General features: G+C 45.4%; 1 protein-coding gene and 1 long non-coding RNA gene across 3 annotated transcripts in view; one reads left to right on the forward strand and one right to left on the reverse strand.

Annotated features, from left to right (window-relative positions):
• Nucleotides 1-27,891, reverse strand: part of LOC123287164 (uncharacterized) — an 82,692-nt gene that overhangs the window by 43,760 nt on the left and 11,041 nt on the right. For both annotated transcript variants that reach the window (XR_011504694.1, XR_006530240.2), the window contains exon 3: nucleotides 7,995-8,168. This is a non-coding gene — a long non-coding RNA (uncharacterized lncRNA). The remainder of the gene's footprint in view (nucleotides 1-7,994; nucleotides 8,169-27,891) is intronic.
• On the forward strand, nucleotides 6,866-27,861 carry BATF (basic leucine zipper ATF-like transcription factor). Its single transcript, XM_014835703.3, has 3 exons — nucleotides 6,866-7,181; nucleotides 9,495-9,599; nucleotides 27,315-27,861. The coding sequence occupies exons 1-3, from the start codon at nucleotides 7,119-7,121 to the stop codon at nucleotides 27,522-27,524; spliced, it is 378 nt and encodes a 125-aa protein (XP_014691189.1). The 5' UTR covers nucleotides 6,866-7,118; the 3' UTR covers nucleotides 27,525-27,861.

Consider the following 27,891-nt stretch of genomic DNA (forward strand, 5'->3'; position numbering starts at 1 on the left):
CATACACTTCCTGAGCACAAGTGCTAAGCGATTTAAATGGGTTCAGTACTATGAGGTGGGAACAGTAACGCTCATTACAGAGATGAGGAACCTGAGGCACAGAGCTTTACGCGCTCTGCCCAAGATCACGTGGTTACTAAAGGGCTGAGCCAGAATGTTCCAAAGCTAAGAAACCATTTCCCTTTTTCACCCCCTTCCCTGACCAAGGCTCTCTCCACATCCTTTCCAGGTTGGCTGGATGAGGGAGCGGTGCCAAACGTGGGCTGGTTCGGGCCTCACATTCCCAAAGCGCTGTCTCTCTCAATGAGGTCACCTACCCAGCCAGAGATACTTAGCCGACCGAGCGAGGAGGGAATTCACTGGGCTGTAAAGTTACCTCCCCCTCCCTGACAGTACCACCTCCAGCGAGCCATGAATTAACCATTATACGAATCCCCAAATCACCTAATTCTAGCACAACTATGTTGCTTTGAAAATAGACTGTAATATTTACCTCATTTTGATATACCTTCATTTCTTAATCCAGTGGGAAACCGAAAATGGAGTGACCTCTCTTGATCTTTGAGAGGCCGCGTTTCCTTCCCGCCTGTCTGAAAGGGACAGGTAAGAGGGGAAGCTGGCGGAAGCACCTCTGACGCCTACTCTGGGAGCTGCAGGTGGCTCTGTTCTCAGCATGGCTGTACCTGCAGGCTGAAGGAGGTCAACAATCTGGGAGCACAAAAGCTGCAGGGAGCAGAGCGCATCCCTCCAGAAGCTTCCTGAGCTTTGAGGGGATTTGTCAGGTAGCCACCAGGTCCAGACTGACCAGGGGAACAGCTGCTTTTGCATGCGTGGTCTTTAACTCAGTAGTTCTCACCTGGGGCCATTTTGGCCCCCTCCCCAGGGGACAACTGGCAAGGTCTGGAAACAGTTTTGATTTTCACAGCTGCAAGTTTTACTGGCATCTAGCTGGGTAGAGACCAAAGATGCTCCTAAACGTCCTAATGCACAGGCCAGCCCTCCACACCAAAGAATCGTCCACCCAAGGTGTCAGAAGGGCTGCAGTTGAGAAGCCCTGGTTTAACCCTTTGGGGCCCAGCCACATGCAGGGCTGCCGCGCCCTCCTAGGAGCTTCCTACCAGTCTTTATCTGGGCTTTACGCCAAGAGAGTTGGACGATAGGCCATGCCCACAGGGGGAATTTCCCTGCCATCACCTGGCCACCCCCTCAGGCCCCTTTACTGGAGAGCTCTGCCCTCAGGTAAATGTTTTCCCTACTTATTTGGGAAACTTTGAGAAAAATCCCCTTTAGCCATCTTGTAAGCAATAAAGATGTACCATACTGCTTTTTCCACCAAAAATAAAAAATAAGGCGGCTAGGGGATTTCTATTATTTTAGCTCAAATAACTAAAAAGTGGCAGTCAACTGTTAAGATTTCAAAGGTGGTACATCCACCAATTGGACCAAAAGGGCGCTCAGATGGAGCTCAGAAAGAGAGCCGGGCTTAGCATCCACGAATTCATGGTCTAGACGAGGGGGAGGGTGATAACCCAGGAACTCGGAAGGGGTGCGGGGCAGCCTGGAGGGGTGGGCAGCAGCTTCCCGGAACGGCCTCCTCCCTCCGCCACCGTGGTGCCCTTGGGGAACCTGGGGACATTTGCCTGCCCTCTCAGGAGATTCTTCTCTGCTCTTCTTTCTTCTGCCTGGGTTTCATTTACTAATTAGAGAATGAACTATTAGGGAATATAAGGCAAAATGCTCCAGGAAAGTAAAACTGCTTCTCAGAGCAAAAGGCAGAGGGGGCCTAAGACACAGCCACGGTCCCACACAGCAGCCGAATACACCGGTGCGAGCCTGCGAGGAGAGCTGCTGACACTTCCGGACCCTGAGTCCTCTTGAGGGCCCCACTCTTGCTTGGGTGCTTTAGTGGACTGGACTCTGGGCTTAACCCAGACAGGTCAAGTACCACTCCAAGCAGGTGATGGGAATAGATCTGGAGCCAGTTAACCCCAGGGCGCTGGAATCTGGCTGGGGCCTTTGTGTCCCAGGCAGGTGAGAGAGAGTGAAGGGACAGGAAAGAGCAGGGAGGCGTCTAGTCCTCCTGGGCCAGGAAGCGTCCCTCGACTCTGAGGGCGAAAACTACCCCCTCCTGGAGAAATGTGCTCCAAGGTTTCCCTACCTCGAATGGCTGCCTTTTAGAACCCCCCCGCCCCCCCTCCGAGGAGCTTGTAAAAAGTACCCCTGCTCAGACCAATTAAATCAGAATCTCTGAGGGTGGGTCCCAAGCGAGTATTTCCTTCCTTCTTTTTGGCCTTGGGAGATTCTGCACCTATTTGCAGGCAGGGAGGCCTCATTTCTGAAATGACCCTCCTGAAGGAGAAGTACCTAGCTATGTAGTGAGCACACCCCCCGCCCCCCAAGAGTGGGGAGCACACCACAGATACTCAGGAGGTTTCTGCTCCGCTTGGATCCTGCATTTCAACCCCTTTCCTTCCCGAGACGGTCAGAGCACCCCTGCTCTTGTCAAACACGGGTCAGTTAGATCTCAAAGTCTTGGAGATGAGCTGAGTCAGCTGACGATGGGCTGCGGTATATATTTGTCCTGGCACTGAAAACATCAGAGGAATAGGAGAGCTGAACTGGCATGAATATAGCAGGTTTGTGGCGGGCTACAGAACACCATCTATTTTCAATTACCTTAATGAGCCCATTCACCTACAATGGATCCTGCTAATTGTAGAGGAGGCAGATGTAATAGGCACTCGTGTTAAAATACCGGTTATTAAAACACTGAAATACAGATTAGCAAAGAGCTGCTGCCCTAAATTCTCGGAGATCCCCCTCCTTCCATGTCTCTCTTTCTCTCCTGGACTGAGAGCCTCGCTTCTAACGAAGAGAAGAAAGCAGAAGTGATGGGAGACTAGGTCATAAAAGGCACTGTGACTCCTCCTCCCTCTCACTCTCAGACTGATCACTCTGGGGGATGGCAGCTGCCATGTGTGACCTTGAAAAGGTTACTTAATCTCTCTGTGCCTCAGCATTCCACATCCTTAGAATGGGGAGAAAAGAGTACTTACCTCCTATGACTGTTGTGAGAATTAAATGAGTCAATTCATATACCTGGCACCTAGTAAGTGATACATACCAAGGATGCTGGGTACAGTTGTACAAATTGTTCGCTATTCAAGGGCCCCCACCTTGAAAGTCAAATCGGGGCTCACTGGTCCAAGCCTCTGGCCTGGGATTGCCCACCAAGAGGTGGCGCTGTTTTCTTTTTGTACCAGGGCCATTTATGACCCAACAACTGTCCTGATGTGTTAGTTGTCAGCACAAAGGATTTCAGGGTCTAACAAAAGCTGCCTTAGCTTTTCCTTAGGCTGCAGGCTGATATTAACTGAGCTGATTCTAGCTGTATTACAACAGTTACTTGGTGGCTTTGTGGAGTTCTCCAGAATAACCTCGGCAGGATGCTTATATCGCAAGCCTTGCTACGACCATTCAGATACTGTGTAATAAAAAATAAAAACTAAATGCAAAACTATTGACAATGTAAAAAGTTTAAAATCATGTGTGGCAATACTATGTATTGCTCAGGTATACGTAAATATGGTTTAAGTATAGAGAAAGGCATAAGAAAGACAAAGGCCACATTCTGGAAAACGTTTACCTGGGTGGGGAGGAAGTGGGATTAGGAAGGGACATACAGGATATATAGATGTATATTATATCGCAATTTATTTATTAAGCTTACTGGTGGATACTCAAGTATTTATTATTCTTTAAAGATTTAAAAATAATTTATAATTAATACTATTGAAAGAGATCCATCTTTCTGTGTAAGAGCTGGGTTTTCATTTCTCTCTTCCTTCATCTCTGTTAAATACTAAAGCAGTGTATTGATTTGGAACACAGAGTCCAGCAATCATTCATTCAACAAGTATTTCCTGTTGAATGATAGAATGTTCCAAGAGTTAAGAACTTCATCTGAACGTTACAACACTTATAATAACCTGTTTGATTAAATGACTACTTCCTCTTCTTTCTATGAGGGCAGGATCTCTGTCTTAGTCAGTCTTATGATTTCTGCTACATAGTAGGTATTAATAAATGTTAACTTAAGCTGAACAAAACATAAATATGACAGCTTTTATCCTTACAGAGCTTCTAATATACTAAGGGTGAGGAAAGATAGAGGACAATCCAGTTTACGATAAGTGCCATAAGTTATGAGCAAAGTTCTATGGGAATTCATTCATACATTTATTCACTTGACAACTATTTATTAGGCAGCACTGGGCACATCATTATAAACAAGACAGACGTGGTCTTTGGTTTTTCCACGGCCCACTTATCACCCTCATCATCACTACTTCACTCGTCTACGCCAACAACATCTTTTACTTGGATTATTGCAATAATCCAATGGCATAATCCTAACTAGTCTCTGTACTTTCACTTTGCTCCTCTATAGTAAAATCTCCACTGCATCCAGAGAGATTCTGTGAAAATCTAAGTTAGAGCTCAACACTCCACTGCTCCGAAACCTCCGATGGCTTCTCCTCTGTGGGAGATTGCACAAATGGCCACAATTCTTTAAAGTCCTCCTATCAAGAGGTGAAGTCTATTTCTCAACCCACTGAGTCTGGACTGGCCTTGTGACTTTCTTTGTCCAACAGAATATTGCAGAAGGAACGTTGTGCGTAGACTGGGTCTCAAGAGGTGTTGAATGCTTCTGCCCTTACTCGGAATCCTACAACTGCTGTGTAGCCAAGACCAGGCAAGCCTGTGGAAGGATGGGAGACCACATAGAGCAAGACCAGCCTACAGGAACCAATTATCAGCCAACCTACCAGCTATCTGTCGACACATGATGGAGCCCAGCTAAGACCAACCTAGCACAGCTTCTACCAAAAGAACCTTCCAAATGACTTGCAGACTCAGGCTTAACTAAATGGTGGTTGTTTCAAGCCATTGAGCTTTTTTGTGGTTTGTTAGGCAGCAAAACTAACCGATACACCATCTCATTCAGAGAAAAAGTCAAAGGACTAACTGTCTCCAGTACTTAAGAACATTGTCTGGTATATGGTAGGTGCTCAATAAACATGTGTTGAATGAAATTTATAAATGGAATTAACGTTCTAATGAGGGAAACAGGAGAAACTAAGTAAATAAACTAGTAAAATAGTTACAAAATGTGCTAAGTGCTATGAAGGGAAGAAATAGTGGCTGAGGGAAAGCATCACAGAGGGGAAGTGGGAGGGTGGGTCCTTCAAGAGCTCCCCATTTCTTCTAGAATAAAAGCCAAGATCCTCATAGTGGCCCCAAGACCCTACATGACCTCGCCCCCGACACCTCGCTGACTTCATCTTTTGCCACTCACCACCTGTCTGCTCCAGCCACACTGGCCTCCCTGCGGCTCCTTTAATAAACTGAACACACTCCCACCTCAGCTCCTTGCTGACTCCAGTGCCTGGAATGCTCTCCCACTAGACACCCACACTGCGCACTCCTTCCCTTCTTCTGTGTCTCTGCTCAGATGTCCCCCTTCAGTAAGGCCCTCCTGACCACCCCGTAGAAACAGCACCCGCTGACCCTGGAATTCCCGACCCCCCAGCTGCTTTCGTTTCCTCCATGGCACTTGCACCATCTGCTGTCTTACGTCTTCCATGTTAACTTCTTTGCTTACTGTCTGCCTCTCCCACTCAGACGTCACTTCCATGAGAGAAGGAATTTCGTTTTGCTCAGTTTGCCCTTAGGACAATATTGTCTTAGGGCAGAAATTCAGCCAGTGGATACAAACCCTTTTGGGGGCCATACTTCCTGTCAATCCTAAGGCTAAGAAGGCGAGAGTTTGCCTTTGAGCCATGCGGGGAAGGCAAGTTCTTTTTAAAAGGCCAGAAGGCCAGGTGAGGGTCGGGTGGCTTACTGAGAATGCCATAAATGTGCTCCTGGCAGGGCTAGTCGGGGGGGCAGGGAACTGCCATCCTCATGGCACATTTCACACTCTGCTAGGGGCTTGCTAATGCATGCTGTTATTTGCTTCTCGAAACAGCCCTGAGAGGCAGGCAAGGCAGGTTTTATCATCCTCCATGCACAGATGGAGACAGTGAGAGGCATAGAGCTCAAGTGAGCTACCCCAGGCGACAATACAATAAGTGGTAGTCAGAATTCAAATCCTGGTTGGTTTGGCTCTGAATACAGTGCTCACACAACTATTTTTTACTGTTTCTCCATTCTGGGCTCCGACTTCGCGACCTTCGCAAGATTCCAGGCCAATCCGACAGCCGGATGCTTCAACATGGGAGGCATCTTTTCTCTAAAGACAGCACCCTGCCAAGAGGCATAGTGATGCATAAACTTTTAGAACATCAGTTCCAGAGCCTCCTAGGCGGCTTTTGGATCTTCCACAGCCTCTTGTGTTTGATAGACAGGAAAGGACCATGCCCTTGGGCCCCTTCATCCCTAGCCCACCCCAAGGCAGGCTGGTGGCAAGGGCTATGAGGAAGGCCTACCTTAAGACACGATGGACAGCTGCCTTCAGTTGAAAACCAGAAAGAAATCTCAGTCCCATTGCTTTATTTTGGTTTAAAAATCAAGTCGGGTGACAATGGAAACTGTTTCCCTGCTGTCCCGTCCTTTCTGCCCATGTTGACAGAAGACAAACTTGCTAATTCTGGCTGGGGTTTTTCCCTCCCTGGGCTGTTTTTCTCTTTTATCTTCATCAATTGAAGAGAGCTGTTCTGCGTTTCAAACTGTCGGAAGGTATCTGGGGTTTTGTGTATTTTTTTTCTTTCTTTCACATAATTCTGTAGGTCTTTTCCCAGATATGTATTTTCTCTCAAATTAACTTCTAACTTTAAGTTTCCGCCCATGTGACTTCCAGCGTGAGTTACCAGAAACCACAAGAGAGAGCGCGCGCGAGCCCCAAAGCGAGCGACATGTCCCTGTGGGGAGCAGTGTTTCTGCACCCCAGAGTGAGGAGGACGCAGGGGTCAGAGGTGGCTGCAGGGCGGGCAGAGGAGGGACCTGTGGAGTGGGGTGGGCTGGTGGCCTGGGAGCAGTCAAGCAGGGAGGCCAGCTGGTGACAAGAGAACCCAGAGGCACCTGGGGCTGTGTGGAGAGCCCGGAAGATTGCAGCCATGCCTCACAGCTCCGACAGCAGCGACTCCAGCTTCAGCCGCTCTCCTCCCCCTGGCAAACAGGTAGAGTCTTCCTTTCCCTCCCTCCTACCTTCTGATTCTCCTGGGGGGGCAGGAAGAGGGCAGGTTTCCTTGTCTTGCCCAGGGAGCTGAGGAGCGAGGAAGTGGCTGGTGGCAGGAGCACTCTTAGACTCAAGACACAGTCTTTGCAATCAGGCTGTGCATACTGGAGGAGACCCTCATCCTCCCACCCTTTCTGCCAAAGCTCCTTTTCCTCTCCGTTCCCCGATGGTGCCCATTGCCTCCGCCTCACCTGGGGTCCCACCCCATGAAGCTTTCTAGGAAGCCAAGAGGAGAGTGAGCATCAAAGAACTCTGATCTCTCAGAGCAAAGGGTCTACCTCTCTCCAAGACAGTAGGACAGTGCACGGAGGAGGATTAGAGTGGGCTGCTGGCATGTACAACCCACATGCTAGAGATGCGGTTTCCCAGGAGACAGCCATCAGGGCAAGAGAAAAGGGATCAGGGAACACTAAAGAAGAAAACAAGCAGGTTAGAAGGAGGAGGAACCTGGGCCAGCATGGAAGGAGCTCTCTCTATCTACGAGGGCACGGCCCCTGTTGCTAGCACAGCCAGTGGAGAGGGATGCTGGAGTCGCGAAGGATAGCTGTTTCCCCTGTGGCTTCTGGACGGTGGAAGAAAATAAATCAGCAGGTGGCTTTGGAGATTTGTTGGGGACATTCACTAGCAGCTCAGCTCAACTCTGGGGAAACCAGAGAAATTGAGGTAGAGATTCTGGGAACATTTGGAGTCTAGATTGTGACTTCCAAGTCGTAAGTTTTTGACTTGAGGATTGCCAAAAAATGGGACATCCTACCTGCCTTCCAGCTTCTGGGGCTTCTGTTCACCACATTCCTTGACATCCCTCGCTGTAGGAAGGCCTCTTCTTTCTCATCCAACACATCAATGGATTAAAATTTCTTCTCCAACTTTGTGGTTTTAAAACTGCATTCTTTCCTTAGCTCAGATATCCAAGAGTGTTTTCAACATTCTGCAGCCAAAATAAAAGCATAAAAATACGTAAAATAGCATCAGTCATAAAGATCTAACAGAGCCACAGGTGGGATGAAGTCCTAGCGGAGGCCTCTAGAGGGCTCAGGATCCAGGCCTCTGCTCAAGATGGTATCGGAGTGGCTCAGACTGCCTGGAAGTCTGTATTCTTCTTAGGAAGGAAATTACTCACGGCTTCCATGGTAACCTGGTTCCCCATCCCCCTAAGAGGAAGAGCACTTCTTTCCTATCTAACCCAACACCTTCCTACTGCCACAACCTGGAAGTGTTGGGCACTTTGGTGAGACAGAACACTTGGTGAGCACAGTCTTGCCCTAGGAACTGTGCCCCTCCAGCCTGCGGGGATGTGAGAGGGAACAGGGCAGGAGCTGCAGAAGGGTTTCACCCAGACTCCTACACTTACCCTGCAGCATCTGGGGGAAAGCTGGAGCCAACCTCCCTGCCCATCCATGGGGGCTGCTTAGAGAACACCCAAAGTTCCCCTTGTCCTCCTAAGCACCCATCACTACCTGCCATGTCCAGGTAATCTCCACCATTAAGGCCACTCTTGGCCTCTGGTTTGTACCAGGCGCTGTGCTCAGGGTCATGGAGAATGTCAAGGTCACTGAGCGTAATGAAGGGAATGCAGGGGAAAGAGGAGGCAGATCTGGGATGGGGACCTCAGCCCAGGGATGCAGCAGAAGACGCATAGGGTGCAAACCAGCGGGTGGTGGTGACAGGAGGGGGCTTGGAAAGGCATCAGGTTTCACATCGGCAGACACAACTCGCAGATTACTGTGAGCCCTCGAGCAAGCTCTTTGAGCCTCAGTTTCCTCACTTATTGTAAGATGGAAATAATAATATTAACATCACGAAATTGAGGAACTAAGAGCATCTCGGAAAAAGCACTTGCACAAAACCTGGCACATAGTAGATGCTCAACAAAGTTTAAAAAAAATAGCAAGAAGGTTCTGGGCCAAAAAGTGAGAGAATTAAGGGTGGAGCAGCCCTGAAGAGGAGGAGAAGTGACAAAACACACTTCATCGCCTTAACCATTTTTTTCCAAAGACAGCCCTATTGAGGCCTCAAGGTCTTTTGCTCTCTTCCTGTATCTTTTGACCCCAAAATTTATAGACCTAAGGGAGCATAACAGAGTGTGGGGAAGAGTTCTCTTTTGGGTTCAGCCTTTTGGTAAATAGGGGCTGGATGTGCAAATGAAAAGATGAAGGAATGGAAGGAAGGGTAGACGGATACCAAACACCATGAGAGCCTGTTTTAAGTCAGAAGAGAGGAGCAGACTCGCCTAATTATCATCTCTGCTTCCCAGGACTCATCCGATGATGTGAGAAAAGTTCAGAGAAGGGAGAAAAATCGCATCGCTGCCCAGAAAAGCCGACAGAGGCAGACACAGAAAGCCGACACCCTGCACTTGGTGAGTGTTCAGACTTTTCTTCATCCTCTTGAACCTTTGACTTTGCTCCCCAACCGCCCATGGACACTTGGACCAGAGTTTTGAGTCTGCCTGCGTGGGGACGTGTATACAGGGGGAGTTAGTGGAGGGGTGAGGACTGTGGGGTGAGCTGGGGGCGAGGCTGTCTTATGAGTGTGTTGAGAAGATTTTGTAGCACGGAATGGGCTAGAAGGCTGACAGAGAAATGAGCCCTTCTTCCTGAATGACCCCTGAGAGGGCAAGAGGGGTAAATGAGTTGAGTGTAAGAAGCCCAGAGGCTGGGTGGAGAGCAGAACCACCTTCTCAGAGATGCATAGCCAGAGGGAGCTCCATCCCTCATGAGCTTAGAGAGCAGAAGGCAGGACTGTCTTTGGGAGGAATTTGGAAGGCACTAAGTGCTTTGGGGGAGCCCATTATCCTGCGGTGCTAGGATCACACAGAGGTTTAGTTGGGCAGCCACCCTGGGCCCTGCATTCAGGGCAAGGAGGTCCACAGGGTGCTGCAACTTACTGCTCTTTTCTGAACATCACTACGGTTTTATTTTGAAATTTCTGTCTTTAATGATATCCCAAGGGGTCTGTGAAAGATGCAGTTTCAAGTGAACCTATCTGGAATGGTCACCATCTTGGCTGAGTTGTCTCCAGTCTCAAACTTTTAGAGAAGGCTCTGACCACTGGCTTGAGCAGGGGCCTTGAACTGCAATTCCACCCGTGGCCCAAGGCCCTACTCAGGGTTTCTAAATTCTGGCTGTGTGCTTCATAGAGCAATGTTTCCTCCCTGTCTCCCGCATCACCACCTTAGCTGTCTTCACTCTGCCTCTTAATTTGGTCCTCGTTCAATCAACTCTTACTCCGCTGGCTCCTTCCTCTTCCATCCCCTCATCCTTTCTTCTAGCAACTCTGCCTTCCTGTCCTTCCTCCTGAACCATTCCTGAACCTCTAGCATCCTGGTAATTCATCTCAATGGTAAAAAGAGCAATTGGCACCAAAAATGAAAACACTTGTGTTTATTTGAAAGATTAACATGGCAACCAGTCAGTTAGGATAGTTGTTTTAATCTTACCAAAAAAAAAGGAAGATGTAGTTTTAGAAAAAACCATGCTTCTTTTAGCTTTATAAGGAAGGAGAGCAGGCTACACCACCTCTGATTGGATGCTTGTGTTTCATTTGAAATGTATTCAGCATATTCTCCATTGCACACTAACATAGTTTTAAGTTCATAAATATTTGTTGAACTGAAAAAAAGGAATGAATGAACACCGAGTTTGTTCTTCTCTTTGGTAACTCTGATCAAATGTTAACTTGTTAGTGGCCCTGCTGCTTACGTTCCCCATGATTTCATTATGGCGTAGCGTCTGCAAACTCCAGTTTACTGTTTTAAGCTTAAAAATCTATGATCACCCACTTTGTCTCTATCAGAGCCTGATTCTAATTCAGTATTCTTTAGAGCAAGTAAACAAACAAAGAAATAAAAATTGGAAAGGATAAAACCTTCCTTTTTGTACAAGTAGACAATGTTCTGAGACTGGAAAAAAGCTATAAGCTTTATAAGTTTGTAATATTCTTTTTAATGCAGAATCTAAGAATAGCTCAGCAGCTCCGCAGCCAAAAGGACAGGTTTTGAATCCCAGCTCTGCTGCTTGCTATCTGTGTGACCGACTTTAGAGATGTTCTTAACCTTCCTTAGACTCGGTTTTCTTATCTATAAAATGAGAAGTGACAGTAACTACCTCATAGAGATAGTGCATGTAAAGGGCTTAACGCAGTGCCTAGTATATAATAAATACTCAAAAAATATAAGTATAATAAGAGTAACATTAACAGTAGTTGATATTATAAGAAGCAAGATAATCACAACTGAGATTATATATATATACATATAGGTATATATTTCAGAATTTCAGGGCTAAAAGATTTCTTAAAGGCTGGAAAGTTCAGACACACTTTTGATGATTGAGAGTCATGTACAACACCCCCCAGAATGGTCCCCAGTGTATGCCTGATTCCTTTTAGTGATGGAGAGCTCTCTCCCTCCTAGCATGAGCAGAAGAGTCTTGCTATCTTGAGCTGCACTAACTGTCTCCATGTAAATTCAACCCACTGGTCTGCGTTCAACCCCTTGGGGGCATATCAATGAGGGTGACATATATGTCTCTTTGCTGTGGCAAGGTTTTCAACTCTGACTCAGCTGTCTCTCTGTAAGACGAGAGTTAGAACCAGAAGACTGAGCCCATCGGATGATACTAGTCATGACTACATTGGGATAATCTCTGGGGCTTGGGGTCTATGGAGCCCCTAGTCACATAGTCACCACATCCACACTCACATCCCCAGCCTCAGTCTCTAGAATGTTCCTATCTTCCCCACACCTGGACACAAACTCCTCCTCTCTCTTTGTGAGCACCACAACGTTGGTCTTCACTCTCTGCCCAGTGAGTAGGTCACATCAGAGTTTACACAGCAAGCAGTCAATGCAACTTAACGTTTCCTGGCTTCAGGCAGAAGCTTTTGGCAGCAACATATAAATCTACCACCATCAAAAAGGGTTTGGCTGTGGTCTGACGTGTTCATTTCCTCTCAGACGATAATTAACCATCCATTATCCTCTTAATTATGTTTGTGATTTGGATAGAAATCTTCTGGTTTACCAATAGCATTCTGAGAGTTGAGTGCTTGGTTTGCCTTTGACTCCTTTCCATGCTTGGCTCCACTTGCTGAGGTTCTGGAACCATTCTCTGGCCCTCAGACACAACCATAGAACTCATCTACCAAAACTTTAAAGACCAGGGTTTAGAAGCTACTGAGAGTACAGTATCAAATAAGGACCATGTTTATACTAGTGTATAGCCTATATATGCTGGGGTAATATCAATTTCTCAGTTTCAACTTTGTCACTATTATCTCTCTCAAAATACCAAAAGAATTATTTTGTTTCTCCAGTGAGAGTATTGGACACTTACTATTTAACATTTTCAGTATTTATCTTATAAATGGTTTACACCAAAAGACTGTATATTGATTGCTTTTAAAATAGGAGAGTAAGGAAGGAGCCTCTTTTGATAATTGTGTTTAATCTCATGGCAGTGTGATAACATCCCTGGCATTGACTACTCCTCACATAAACTGGATCAAGTACTTCTTTTCATAATTGTGATATCAACAACGAGAGTCCACATTCAGTTTTAATTCTCCTTTGGTTGGGCCTCTCACACAAACACGCTTCACACTTTGCTCCTTTTTTCCCACAGACAACTGGAGAGTCTGTTAGGCATAGTAAAAGGAGAATTAAAAAAGGAGAAAGGCAAATCTTGACCTGTTCATCTCCAAAAGATGTCAATAACTAATAAGTGGATCCAAGATAATCAGCTGAAAAATTATTAGAAATAATAAGAGAATGCAGTCAGCTTTCAAAATTAACACAAAAAGTAACAACTTTCCTATAAGCAAACCATAACCAATTAGAAAATTTAATAAAAGGAAAGATTCCATTTATAATACCAACAACCACAAATGGAAGGAAGGAATAAAATTTAACAAAAAATATGTATGGCTTATTATTTTTAACTTTAAGATTATTCTAAGTGACTTCAAAAAACACTCAAATAAATGGAAAGATATGCCTTATCTTACAAGATAGCAATTTTCCTTAAACTAATCTATAAATTTTATTTAACTTCATGTGATCCCAATAAAAACCCAATAGGATTTCCTGGGAGTCAGAGGAGAACTAGATTAGCTGTTCTAAGTTCCCAGTGAAAAATAACCATGTGAGAATTGTCAGGAAAATTTTAAAGAAGGAGGGTAATAAGAGAAGATTGGCTGAACTAGATATTAAAGTGAATTACAAATATAGAAATCAAAACAATGTGGAAAAGGCAGAGCATTGGACAGAACAGAATACAGAAATAGACCCCCAAACAAACTGGAATTTAAGAACCAAATGTCAATCTGTAAAACGCAAGAACAAACGCAAAATGACTAGGATGGCATTTCAACCCAGTAAGAGAAAGTTAAACTATTCAATAAATAGAATTGGGACAACTAGCTAGCCATTTGTGGGGGGAAAAGCTAGAGTCTTCATTTCTTGTACAATACACATGGATTAAATGCAAAAAAAAAAAAAAGAAAACTAAAGAAATCTGAAAAAAAATGAGCATTAAAAAATGTATTTTGGAGTGAAGTCTTTTCCAGATAAAATACAAAACCCTGAAACCATAAAGGAAAAGATTGATATACATTACCTTTAGATAGAAAAAGTGAAAATTTCTATAGAGCTCAAAATATTGTATGCAGAATCAAAGGCAAATGACAGACTGGAAAAAAGATTTGCAATACACCTGACCAAACAAGGATATCTTTACTTAATATATGAGCAATCTTATGAATAAGAAAATGACTAACAACCCAAAAGATAAATGAGTAATGATTATGTATAAGCAGTTTATAGAAAGACATAAATAAATGGCAAATAAATATGGAAAAGATGCTAGACTTCACTTAGGAGAATGGGAAAGCGACAGTGAGATTCCCTTGACAGATTGGCAAAGACGAAAAAATGTTGCTAATGTATGGTATTACCAAGGCGATGGAGAGGCAGGTACCATCACACAGTACTAGTAGGAGTATAAGTTGGTACGACTCCATTAGAGGATAATTTGACCATGTTCATCCAAATTATAAGTGCATATACTCTGTAACTCGGCAATTTTATATCTAGGAATTTATTTACAAACACACCCACAGATTATATATTATGTATATGTAGAGATAATCATTGCTGCATTGTTTGTTATAGCAAAGACTGGAAACAAGCTAAATATCCATCAGTAAAGGACTAAATAAACCATCGTTTGTCCATTCAGTGGAATACCACGAAGCTGGTAAAATAACTAGTTACATCGGAATGTGCTCATCGGAAAAGATGATCAAGTTTCTATACTCTTAAGTGAAAGAGATATGAATACAGTACATAGTTTGCCCCATGTGTGTTTTTAATAAAAAGAAACATATATGTGCTTATGTGTATGAACTTAAAATTTCTCAAATAGGTTGCCAAAAAAATTGTTAAAGATATTTATTTCTGAAAAGTAGGAATAAAGTTCTAAAGCAGGAGAGAGATACTATGCATTTTTTACCTTTTTTTATAGTTTGGATGTTTTTATCATATGCTTTTATTTTTAAAATATAGGTATTTAAATTCTCAACATCGATCACTACTCAACATAAGATGATTACTACATAGGATTTCTTTTCTAATTGTGGTTTCAAACATTGAATACTCTTCCATTGTGATGTTTTATCGCTTGAACATCTTACGCAAATATCTCAGTCTTTTGGGAGAACCAATTGTGGGCTGGGATTTGAGTAATCCTAGAGTCTGCAGCACTAGACGAGCCACCATAAGGGATGGAAATCGGTTCCATTGTGTGGCCATCCTGGTTGACCACGGTGGCCCTCAGTGCCTTACAGCAGGAAGGATTTTGAGTCACTGTCCCAGGTTAGTGGGAAAGAGAGTCGAGATTAATTGAGAAGCTTTCATGAAAAGGCCAAAAGTAGAGGAGATGGTGGGCAGACAGTAACATTAGTCCAGATCTGTGCTGTTGACAAGTCAGATCTGGCCTCGAGGATGGACCGGGAAGCCAGGTAGAGTAACATAGGAAAGCCAGAACTGTCGGTACGTCCTTGGATGGGAGTGAGACAGGTGCTTGCCTGGAGCTGGCTCCTGAAGGAGTCCCACACTAGTTTAAAAAAAGAGGAACCTTTATAGGTCCGAGGGTACACCCTTAATGCCATATACAATAAACATCATGAGTGTAAATTATGCATTTACAACTGGAAGAAAACCGAGTAATGGAGGAAAAGTAGCTCAGCAAAGACAACCTCCCGGGCCTCCTTAGACTGACACTGTTGTTCTTGGTCTTCTGGAAAGGCCTGGAGGAGAAGGCTGCTTATGGTCCTTTTTCACTCCTGGAGTTCTTTTTCTCTCTCTGGGAGACCATGCCATAAGGTTTACTGGCAGAGAGAAGTCATAGGTCAAAAAAAAACACAAAACCAAAAACACAGAAGGAATGTTCTGGCTAGTTCCACCCTAAAAAATGTCAGTGTAAAATTGGTGACTCATCTGTGGAAAAGAGACATTTCTCTTGGGCCTCTATTGCTATGAATTTCTTTTATGAAAAACGTGTTAATTGAACACATGATTATGTACCAGGCACTGAGGGCTCTACCTGCAGTATCCCACTTAATCTGCACAAAAGCTCATTTTATAATTCCTGGATTAGGTTGAGTAACTTGTCCAAGGTCACACAGCTTATAACCAGGTCTGTCTGACTTTAGAACCCATCTTCCTAACCACTAGGCTATGCTGCCTCTTCCTATGGATTCTCATGAAGATGTACTCATCTTCCCTAACTGATATCTCCCTTAAATCTCTTCCTGAATTTATTCTTTTGTTCTTTAAGCAACATCCTCCAAAATTCACTTTTCCTCTTCCATTATTAGGCCTGGTCAAGAAAGTAAAGACATCCCTTATGCAATATGTCAATAAATCCATTGAAACCATTTTTAAAGAAAGCTGTGTAGCAATAAATATTAACATCTTACATGAGAAGACCCTCTGGCACAGCAATTCCACTTACAAGAGTTTGAAGAAAAGATGATGCACAAAGATGCTCAATTCATCATTATTTGTGAACAGTAAACATTTGATCAATACCATAAGATTGGACAGATGCCCAGCACCAGGGAATTAAGTGTATTATGATACATTCATACAATAGAATTTATGCTGGCACTAAAAATGACTAGTAGATCTATGGTATCAACACAGACATAGTATTTAGTGGAAAGAGCCAGTTACAAAGAGTGTAGTCCTGTTGATGTAAAATTTGTGGGTTCCGGCACGTTTGCATGCATAAAGAGATGTCTGGAAGGACAGTCTCTGAAATGCGAACAGTGGTTATTTATGAGTGGGTGAGTTTTGAGTAACTTACTCTAGTCCCAGTACTTTTCGGTAATTTTTTTTTTTTGAGGAAGATTAACCCTGAGTGAACATCCGCCACCAATTCTCCTCTTTTTGCTAAGGAAGATTGGCCCTGAGCTAACATTCATGCCCATCTTCCTCTATTTTATATGTGGGACGCTGCCACAGCATGGCTTGATGAGCAGTGTGTGTGTCTGCACCTGAGATCTGAACTAGCGAACCCCGGGCCACTGAAGCGGAATGCACAAACTTAACCACTACGCCACCAGGCCAGCCTCTCGTAATTTTTTTATTATGATGCATGTGTACCATTTTTAACATCAGAGTAAAAAATTAGACTATTTTCTTTGGGAAGGAAGAACACGTCAAGGCAATCCACCACCCCTAACGGCTTGCCCCACTGACGATGGGTCAGTGTGGGTAAGTTTGGGAGGCACTTTTGAAAAGAGGCCAGCGCCACACTGGTCTTGACGTTATAAAGAATTTCCGTCCAAACAGGATTGTAGGTCCCAGGTCACAAATTGACAGCACCCATTCAGCAGACATCTTCATGAAGCCGCTCTCGGCAGTACCAGACTTCTTTCTCTTGAAAAGAATGGAAGAGTCTCACCAAAGAGCTGGGCCCATGCTGCTCGGGGCTTGTCTTCCTCTCCTCTGTAGGACTCAGTCTGGCCCACTGCTTCCTGGGGACATAGATTGGTTCCACAGGACAAAATCCCCTTCAGATTGTGGACTATCTGGAGAGGGTCCCGTCAGGAGTCCACATGGTAGCTTGTGGAGGGAGTAACAGTAATTATGGTCATACTCTCTTGTTTATAGAATCACAGAATTAAAAGGAAACTTGGAGATGCTCTAGGACAACTTGCCGTGCTATGACGAGGACACTGATGTCTTCCTCAAGGACACCCCAGAAAACAAACCTCTTGTCCTCCCACCATTTGCTTTTGTTTTGTGCCACTTTGCTGTGCAGATAAGGTTGCTCTCGCCTGCCCTTTTGCAAAGGATAAACCAAGAAGTAGGCCAGTAACCCGAACACCTGCACGACCTAGACGGTCTTCAGCAACAGAACCCAAGCAGACAGCGAGAGACCAGAGAGAGTCCGAGGTTGAGACGGGCTGAAGTTTAAATGTTCCTTTATTTAAAAAGGTCTTAAAGTTGTAATCCAAAATTAAAGGGACAGTGACATATTGGGGAAAATATTTGCACCAAACTAAATAAATGCAGCTTTAATATTTATACTATAGAAAGGACATCCTTTTTTAAGAAAAACATCAAGACTCCAATAGATAAGCGGGCAGAGGCTATGAACTGAAAGCTTACATAACATTTTTCCTACCAAAATGAAAATAACCTAATTTTCTATGCTGATTGTGCAAACAATACACACTAAGGTTTTCTCAATCTTGACACCATTGACATTCTTGGTTGTGTGTGTGGGTGGGTGTCCCAGGCATTGTGAGACATGCAGTTTACTCACTACATACCAGTAGCACCGCCTCACCCCCCAGGTTGTGACAATCAAAAATATTTCCAAACCTTGCCAAATGCCTCCAAAATTGTCCCTGGTTGAGAATGCTGTCCTAGGGAACAGACACATAGAAAGTTCTTCCTCCTTAGTAATTGGTAACTTGTGACATTAAAATGAAATTAAGAAACCTTCAAAAAGGTAGTTGGCAAAATAAAATTGTTTAAAAGTATAACACCTAACTGCCGACGAGGTTGTAGTAAAATTGATACATGCGTTCACTGCTGGTGAAGTTGTGCACCTTACAGAACCCTGCTACAGCCATGCTTACCAGAGACTGGAAGACTGACTGTGCCCTTTGCTCCAATCTCACTCCTAGGAATGTATCCCAGGAAATAATTGAACAGCAGCAAAACCCAGCATGGATCAAGATGTCCACTGTCCATAATTTATAATAGCAACATTTTGATACCAACCAAAACGTCCAATGTTGGAAAGCCGTTTTAAGTAAATCGTAGATCATCCATTTGATAATATGTCCATTAAAAATAACAATCAGGGGCCAGCCCAGTGGCGTAGTGGTTAAGTTTTCACACTCTGCTTTGGCGGCCCTAGGTTCACGGGTTCGGATCCTGGGTGGAGACCTAGCACTGCTCATTAAGCCACTCTGAGGCGGCGTCCCACGTAGCACAACCAGAAGGACCCACAGCTGGAACACACAATTATGTACTGGGGGGCTTTGGGGAGAAGAAGAAGAAAATCAATCAATCAATCAATCAATCAATAAGAAGATTGGCAACAAATGTTAACTCAGGTGCCAATCTTTAAAAAAAAAATTTTTTTTAATTACACCAAGATAATAGGTATGAACTGGGACTGTCCCAGTAGACGTCTGATTGCCCTAGATTTAGGGGAACCAGGGAGGGCAACCTGGAGCTCTTACGAAAATTCAAGAGTAGTGATAAAGTTCAGAGCCAAGCAGAGGGGACTAGATTCCTGGGGCCACGATGCACCTGAGGACCCTGTAACTCAAATATTTTCTGGGTACTCAGCTGGCACAAGAATATGCCTTATTGCTCAGGGGGTGGGGTGGTCCAGAACATTAGAAAAGCAAAGGCCATATTCCCAGTACTAGAGCTAATGTCAGCAGAAATGATCCATTCAGCTGGACAAGGAGATAGCAGCCTCCTGTGTGCCTGACAGAGTGAGGAGGACCTCAGGAGTAGAGGCTGCTGTGCTGCAGAGAGCAGGAGCCAGATGAGGAGTCCACAAAACGAATTCAGAACCTGCCTGGGGGATGTGTCTGAACCTAAATTCCGATCTACAAAAGGGGACGCAACAACACCTCGCTGGGCTGTTTGAGAGTTAGGTGAGGGAGCCAGTGTAAAACAAAGCAATACTGCATTTTTTGCTTTGTATTGAGGAGAAGATTATATTTATTCATTTGTTTAATGCAGGGAGCCTGGCATTTCCCCATAACCCCATCAGATGGAGATATCTGATGTATTATCATAATGGAAGCATATGCCCTTCCTTCCAGTTGTTTATAAAAACTTTAAGAACACTAACTAACTGTTCAACTTGGCTTTCACCACAGCTGTTCAAGTCTCCTTTGCTTGAAGGAGGGGATGGGGAAGGTCGGGTCCCCGCCGGCGAAATTACATGCAGAGTTCCTAGAGTGGCGTCATTCTGCGGCTCCCGCTCCATAGCTTCAGTTTAGGGAACAAGAGTGTCGCTAAGCAGGGGTTGGACCTGGGCCTTGTTTAGAAAACGAATCTCTTGCCCTCGTTTGTCACTACCCTGGAGTTAAAAAGGAGAGGCTGTTAAGGTACTGAAATAGTGCCTCGGAAGTTTCCTGGAAACCACAAATTTACGTAGGCAACTCTTGAGAATCGGAGACCCCAATGCAGGTCTCCGATTCTGGTCAATTATCACAGATCCCAAGCTGGCAGTCAAGCAGTGTGACTTTATTGGACTTACTAGGTGTCAGGCCCAGTTCTAGTCACTGAGGCCAGAACAGTGAAGACAATGACAGCCTCACCCTCACGGAGCTCAGCCATCTAGAGGGTAACTAATCTGGTAAAGTTATTAGCAATAAGGTCCAAGAGGCGCCCTCCCTCTCGCCTTTCCATCATAAGAAGGAGCTGTTCTGGGCTACTTGAAACTGTTTTCACCAAAGATGATACTAATGTAATGGTAAGGCTCTTTGCCTTAAGCATTTACTTTTAGAAAATTTTTTTGACTTAGAAATGTTCTCCCACCTCTTTAAAGTCCTTTATATTATATTTATATTTATATTATTTATACTATGTATTATAAAATAAAATATATTTAATAAAACAAAAATATACATATATAAAATATAATAAAATATATTAATAAAATCAAACATTGAATACACTTATATTATTTTAATATTATTAAATATTATCTATATTTTATATTATTTGTATGATTACTATATTTTTAATTTTCAATGTTATTAAATATTGTTTATATTTAATGATATAATTTATATTATTTACATTTTGAAATATTTAAAATATTTATTTTTAATATAATTTATATTATCATACTAATTTTATTGTATTTATATAATAATATAATATTATTTTATGTTCGGCTATGAACATGATTCTCCAGCTCCTTGCTCATTAAGCTCACCTGGGAATTATTTTTTTAAATCTTGATGCCCGAGACCCACTCTGGAACAATTAAAGTGGAACCTCTCAGGGGTGAAGTCTAAGAATTAAGATGTTTTAAAGCTCTTTAGGTAGCTGCAGTGGGCAGCCCGTGTTGAGAACTGGGGAGTAGTGACGTTTGAAGCCTGTCGGGTCATTTGGTAGAATGTGTGGAGCAAGTTTGGGGTAATTAGGTGGGTATTTACCCACTCTCTCCCAGAGGCCTGGCAGCTTAAAAAAAAGACTGAACAAACAGTTCAAACCTTCGTGTTGATGGCAATTATTGGCTGTTCATTTTTCAGAACTGGGCTTGCCAGTGATAACCTTTCCAACTTGAGTTATCAGTCAGGATTGCATTCGGTTACAAGAAATAGAAAAACTGTCAGACATAGGCATCAATAAGTCATGGTTTATTTCTCTCATATAATAAGAAGTTTAGAAGTGGACAGACAAGGCTAGTGTCAGGATGTTGGCAAAGAACCAAGCTCCTTCTCTCTCTCTCTCTGTGCAGCCAACCTCAGTAGGTGTCTTTCATCCTCAAGGCTGCAAAATGGCTGCTGAACATCAGTCTGTGTTGAGGGAGAATGACCTTTGTCCTGGTGAGGCTTTGCCTTTTTAGTTGGGAAGGGCACCTCTGTGCTTACATCTCATTGGTCAGAATCTGTCACATGGTCCCCCCTAGCTGCAAGGGAAGCTCGGCATTTGAGACATTCTTTTTCCAGTCTCTCTAGAGGAAAGTAAGGGGAAGGAATTTAGGACAGAGGCTGTGTGAGCCAACCTATAGTGTTTCTCACATAGCAGGTCGATGAAATCATAGTCCTGAAAGCCAAGGAACGGGCGACAGGACTCCAGACAGGGCCCTGAGGCATGGCTGATGCGGCTAAGCATCGGCTGATGATGAGGGCACTCAGGCCTTTGAGCTTCAGCTTGCAGGCATGAAAGTGAAGACTTCTCCAGAATCAGACACGTACATTACTCAGTGCAAAGACCTGTGGCTTAGTGATTGTTCTTTTCTCCTTATCCAGTGAGGAGCAGGAGTTGGGGCTGATTTCCCCGGGATGGGTGGCAGAGGCAGGAAGGCATAGATCCTCCTCTGGCTTGGGCAGTGTCCTACCTCGCAGTTCTCAGACTTCTCCAGGAATGGTGGGCTCCACCTGTATCTGCATCTGCTGGCCCGGGCTTGGTAACTGCTGGAGACTCAACATGTAGCTGGGTGTGAGGGATATACAGCAAGCGTCACACACAGCTCTCATATTTAAGTGTGGGTGGGAGCTAAAAGGTCACTGTACCAATAAATGACTGCGTGTTCTGTTGAGGAGGAAACACACAGGGACTATTTTCACCCTTCTGGAAATTTCGATTAGAAAATTCAAGGAGAAGGTCAAGACACTAAACCAGAGCTAGCAGGAAGGAGGACCAAGTTCTGCTCAGAATGCCTGGGGAGTCCCTGCCACAGCCTTGGGTAAAATGCCTGTCCTTGGCCTTGTAGTCCCAGCTGGCTTCCCTGTGGGTAAGGGACCTGTCTGGGGATTCCCCATCATTCAAGAGCTCTTTGAGTGACCCCCTTCTCGCCCCTCCAGTAGGGAATTTCCCAGAATGTTCCCACACCCCCATGAAGCCTCTTGCTTAGCCACCCCCAAGCTGTTTGTGGTTCATGATAGGAGTGGCATCAAGTAATAAGCCCACAGATGAAGGCGAATTGTTAACGTTAGCATCTGGATTCACATGAAGCAGCAAAGAGGGAAGATGAAATTGGAAAGCCAGCAGGGCTGAGGCCTCACAGGGGATAATTACCAAATATCATAAGATTTAAACAGACTTCAAAGGCAAGACAGGATGGTGGGTGCAGACTCTGAAGCCAGACTGCCTCAATTTGAACACGGGTGCTGCAACTTACAAGCTGTGTGACCTTAAACAAGTCACTTAACTTCTCTGTGCCTTAGTCTTTCCTCCTCTGTAAAATGTGGATAATAATATATCTACCACATAGGGTTGTTGCAAAGATTAAATATCATGATAACTGAAAAATACTTAAAAGAGTGACTGGCACATGGTAGCATTCAGTAAATGCTTATTATTATTAAGTCAAGCTAGATTATTTTAGCTACATTATTTTATTTTAAAAATTTGGCTTCTACTAATATTTCTCATATAAATTGAGCATACATCCTCTGCCCCAAACACACACACACACACACACAACCTTCCCAATAGGTGGAGGTTAGAGGTTCTAGTTTGCTAATACACTCTGATAGTCAGTTTGGAATCTGAAATAGCTGAGAGCTGGAGAGGGCTTGGAGATCTTCTAAGCCTGTGGTTTTCAACACACGCTGCACGTTAGAATCCCCTGGGGAGCCTTCAACAACCCAATGCCCAGGCTGCACCCCAGATGGATTAAATCAGAATCAGGCATTAGTGTTGTTAAAGCTCCTCGGCGCATCCTACTGACCCCAGTGTGTGGCAGAGGTTGAGAATCATTGTTTGGTCCAGTCTTCCTGTTTGAAAGGGAGGCAACTGGGGCTCAGAGAGGGAAAGCAAGTCACTGAGGGTCACCCAGCCAGGACCAGGACCCAGGACCCCTGACCCCAGTTACTGCTGATTATGCCCACCGTTGTCATGTATTCCCGACCTCGCTCTGCATCTGGAGGAAGGTCTGGCCTCGAGTTAGCCCGCTAACAGAGTGGTTGGACAGGAGATTCCCGCCCCTCTCAGGGCAGGAAGCAGATGATCCGCTCTCTGGTTGGAAGAATATGACCGACTCAGGGCTCTTGTACTGTGTTGTGTTGAGGGATCACCCAAACCAAGACCCAGTTGTCCCTTGGGAGACCGCAGGGCAGCCGAGGACTTCTTAGTGAGCTCTGGAGACCTTTGGTCACCTGCGTGGCCAGTCCCCCAGGAGAAGCAGTTGGGTGTGCTGGACGCAGCACAGGGCAGAGAACGGGGAAGCCCCAAGCCAAGCCCTGCTCGGGCCCCTACGAGGTTATGGGGCTTCAGAACAATCACTCACTCACTCAGAGTTTCTGGACCTCTGAGAAAATAAGTGTCTGGAGGAGAATCCTATTGCCCTTTCTCCCTGCAGCTGCTGCCACCAGCCTGTGGTCATTTGAGGGAATATGCGGAGTACGTTTGTCCCAGGTCTCAGTTGGCTTGATCTGTAAAGTGGGGGTAATGAGAACAGCCGGCCTTCTGTATCCACCCCAGCGGGCTCTTGTGGGGAGCCTGAAGGCCCTCGATGAATTCTAAAAAGTAGAAGGCAGATCACGTGGGAGCCCGAAGGCAGGCTCACCCCTCCCCCACCGTCGCATGCGTGTTAGAAGCTGAAACGTACACGTCCCAAACATTCCTTTCCTCTTCGCTCTCACTGAGTTCTAGGTTTCCAGCCCCCACTGGAAAGTTAGGGGGAAGTTAGAGGACGTGATCGTTGTACCTCTGGGTAGACAGCAGCTCCCGTGGCTGCCCTTGCCACTTGTCCCTGTGAGCCCTTCCCAGGGCGTGACTGCACAGGGAGGTTCAGAGCGGACCGAGCAGCGGCAGGTGGGGATGTGGAGGGATGAGGCCCCAGATCAGCCACTTCCTCCTGCAAGGGAAGTCGAACTCTTCCTCCTGCATGCGTCTGGCGGGCTGCAGGCCCCTGGGCTGGCAGGGCTGCTTTCTCTGGGGCCCTCGCAGGAAGCAGTCTTGCTTCCCAAGGTACAGACAAGTTTCTTGTCACAAGTGGTGGCTTTCTGGTTAGAGGCGGCCGCGGTTATGAACCGCCTCCTAGAGCTCTGGGATCTGCAGGCAGGGGGGCGGACGCAGGGAGACGAGAAAGCAGCCAGCGAGCGCTCAGCGCAGCTTGCGCCGGGAGGAGGAACCTGCTGTCACTTCCCGTAAGCTGGGCCTGCCTCTAGGCGGGGAGAAGGTCAGAGCAGTTCGTCCCTGCAGCCCGCCCACCCTGCCCCTCCCTGAGCCTCGGGGTTTGCCCAGGCTCTTCGGAGCACAAAATTTACGGTAAATGTTGTCACCAGTGGAAACTCTCAGAGGGGGCGAGGAAAAGAGCTAGAGGAAGGGGCCAGGACTCCCGGTCCCCAGTTCCCGTCTTACCGACACCCCCCGGCTCATGTGTGGCTTTATCTCACCTTTCGGTAAAGAGGGGATGCCCTCCCTCTGGGATGTGCCCGGAAACAACCAATGGTAAGATCAATGAGCCAGCCACCCTTTGCAGAAGCAGCAGCCAGGGGCTCCGACTCCACCAGCATGGCTCTTGGTGTCCCACACGCACCAGCCCATTTTAGAGATCGGGCTTTCCTTCGCACAGACCTAGGCACATTTTCTAGCTTGGAGCCTCATGCAGGAAGTGCCAGACTGAGGCTGAACATGCTGGCATCTGTCCTTCAGAAATGGATGGAAACGGGCTCGATGGGTTCATAGCTCCTCTTTTTTAAGAGAACCCCCATTGGGGCCGGCCTGGTGGCGTAGTTGTTAAGTTGCGCACTCCACTCCAGCAGCCCGGGGTTCGGGGGTTTGGATCCCGAGTGCAGACTTACATACCATTCATCACACCATGCTGCAGCAGCATCCCACATACAAAATAGAGGAAGACTGGCACAGATGTTAGCTCAGCAACAATCTTCCTCACCAAAAAAAGAGAGAAAAGAACCCGCATTGTATATATATACACCACATCTTCTTTATCCATTCAAAAAGACAAAAGTCTGCCATTTGTGACAACATATACTCAACAATACTTGAGGGTATTATGCTGAGTGAAATAAGTCAGACAGAGAAAAACAAACTCTGTATGATTTCACTCATATGTGGAAGATAAACAAACACATAGAAAAGGAGAACAGATTGGTGGTTACCAGAGGGGGAGGGGGTGCAGGGAGGGCAAAAGGGGTAAAGGGGCATGTGTGTATGGTGATGGATAAAAATTGGACTGCTGATGATGAACATGATGCAGTCTATACAGAAACTGAAATACAGTCATGTGCACCTGAAATTTACACACTGTTATAAGCCAAGATGACCTCAATAAAATAATTAGAAAAAAAAGAACATCCCAGGTGCATTTGTTAGGGTAATTAGCAGTGTAACTAGCTCTTTCATTAGCCTGCGGCTCATGTTCCTGATGAACGACTTAAGGCAAATTTTAAATGTCTAGTTGTCTTATATCTGCTCACTGCCCACCATAATTTTGAGTCAACTTCTAGCCCAGCAGTTGATGTCATCAACTAGTCAATCAACAAACATTTGAGTTCCTACTATGTGCCAGGCACTTAATAAGTCCTTGAATGATTAAAATAAATTTAATATCCTATTTAACTAGTGTTTTCAAACTTGCCTGATCATTAGAATGACCTGGGGCACTTGGTAAAAATTCAGATTCCTAGAATTCACCCCAAATCCCAAACCCACTGAGTTCAAACCTCTAGATTTCAGCAACAGCCTGAAACTATATTTGTAATAAGCCCTCAAATTAATACAAATGATATGGCAAGTTTCGGAAATGCTGACCTAAATCAAACAGAACTAGAAAAGGAAGACCTGGACTCCAAATATCAGGTTGCTTTTTGGACTGAAATGTGATTTATTTGCATCTCCAGGGCCATTTCCCCTTCCTCTCTGGGCACTAACTTGTATCGGAGAAAGTCAGTTTGATTGAGTCAAGGAATGTGAACCTTAAAATGCAATTCCCCCAGGGTTTTCTGAAGGCGCAATTGTTTTCCAGTATATGTTAATTGCTGGAGGGTAATTGGTGATTAATTAATGATGTGATCAGTACCCAGCACTCTTTGCCCTCAGTTTTCCTGATCAGCAGGTATCTGATGGTTCCCTTAAGCAATTGGGGGAAGATGTTTCTGGAAAATAGGAAGCACATGTGATTGGGACACGCCCAGAGTACAGTAAAACAGGCAGAATGGAGTGGAGTCGGACACTGGGGTGGATTTTGACCGTTTAACATTTATCAAGACCCTAAAGTGTTCTAGAATCTGGATGAAGTAGACAATTACAATAACCATGGACTCTGTCTGTAAGACTAAGTGCAAAGCTTGGGGAGACCTGGAGAGCACCTGTGACAGAGTGGAAAAGAGCGGAATTAGCGTGAGATGTTCTCCCTCACCGGTTCCCATTTTCTCAGGCTCCAGCCTGCCCGCCAATTGCCCTTGACATACGCCTGCCCCTCTCAGCCTACCTACACCCTCTCGGGGACCCCTGTACACATGCACACACAGAAGGGCACATGCACACACAGATTCACACATACACTTCTGTTAGATGGAACCATATGAAACTGCCATTCTTATAGGTCAAAATAGGCAGATATCAGCAATTTCATTTGGCTCAACCTAATATCTATGCACATATATGTTCATATATACATGTGCTTATATAGATGCCCCCATACACACACGTGACGCCGACAAATATATATGCACATGTGCACACACTCACATGCGCGGAAAAATTCACCCATGCCGTTCTGCATGGCTGTGTTAGTGAAAACCTAATATGGACTCCTCCTGCTCCCCTACCCCCAATCTTGCTGTCTTCCCTGAACTTAATGTCCAATGCCGGTCCCCCCAACAGGAGAGCGAAGACCTGGAGAAACAGAACGCGGCCCTGCGCAAAGAGATCAAGCAGCTCACAGAGGAGATGAAGTACTTCACGTCGGTGCTGAGCAGCCACGAGCCCCTGTGCTCGGTGTTGGCCACGGGCACGCCCTCACCCCCCGAGGTGGTGTACAGCACCCATGCCTTCCACCAGCCTCACGTCAGCTCCCCGCGCTTCCAGCCCTGAGCTCCCAGAGGTGGGGGAGAGCGGAGCCCCCCACCCCCAGCTGCTCCGGCAGGCCTCAGGAGGGGCACACAGACTGTGGCCAGGCTGCCCTCGTCCCTCGGAGCCCTCTCTCCAGCTGGAGACCGGAGGCAGAGGCCTGGACAAGGATTGAGCACAGGACCATAGCAGCTGGAAGAGTGTGAGACCTCCCAGCAGTGAGGCAGCCCGTCGGTGTGTGCTGGACCCTATGTGGGTGGGAGGCCCCATCCAGAGTTGTACCAAGCATAATGCCCGAGTCCCGTGGCAGTGGGAGGAGGGCAGGAAAGTGTTATTTTTCTAAATAAATGTCTTAAAAGAAGCCAATTTCCTCTTTTACACTGTCCCTTGA

Source organism: Equus asinus, chromosome 7 (genome assembly GCF_041296235.1).
Source record: "Equus asinus isolate D_3611 breed Donkey chromosome 7, EquAss-T2T_v2, whole genome shotgun sequence".
Classification (NCBI taxonomy): domain Eukaryota; kingdom Metazoa; phylum Chordata; class Mammalia; order Perissodactyla; family Equidae; genus Equus; species Equus asinus.

Coding starts and splice junctions, on each gene's coding strand:
- BATF (XM_014835703.3), top strand. CDS start 7,119: ATGCCTCACAGCTCCGACAGCAGCGACTCCAGCTTCAGCCGCTCTCCT. Junction 7,182..9,494: donor CTCCTCCCCCTGGCAAACAG/GTAGAGTCTTCC, acceptor TCTGCTTCCCAG/GACTCATCCGATGATGTGAG. Junction 9,600..27,314: donor AAGCCGACACCCTGCACTTG/GTGAGTGTTCAG, acceptor TCCCCCCAACAG/GAGAGCGAAGACCTGGAGAA.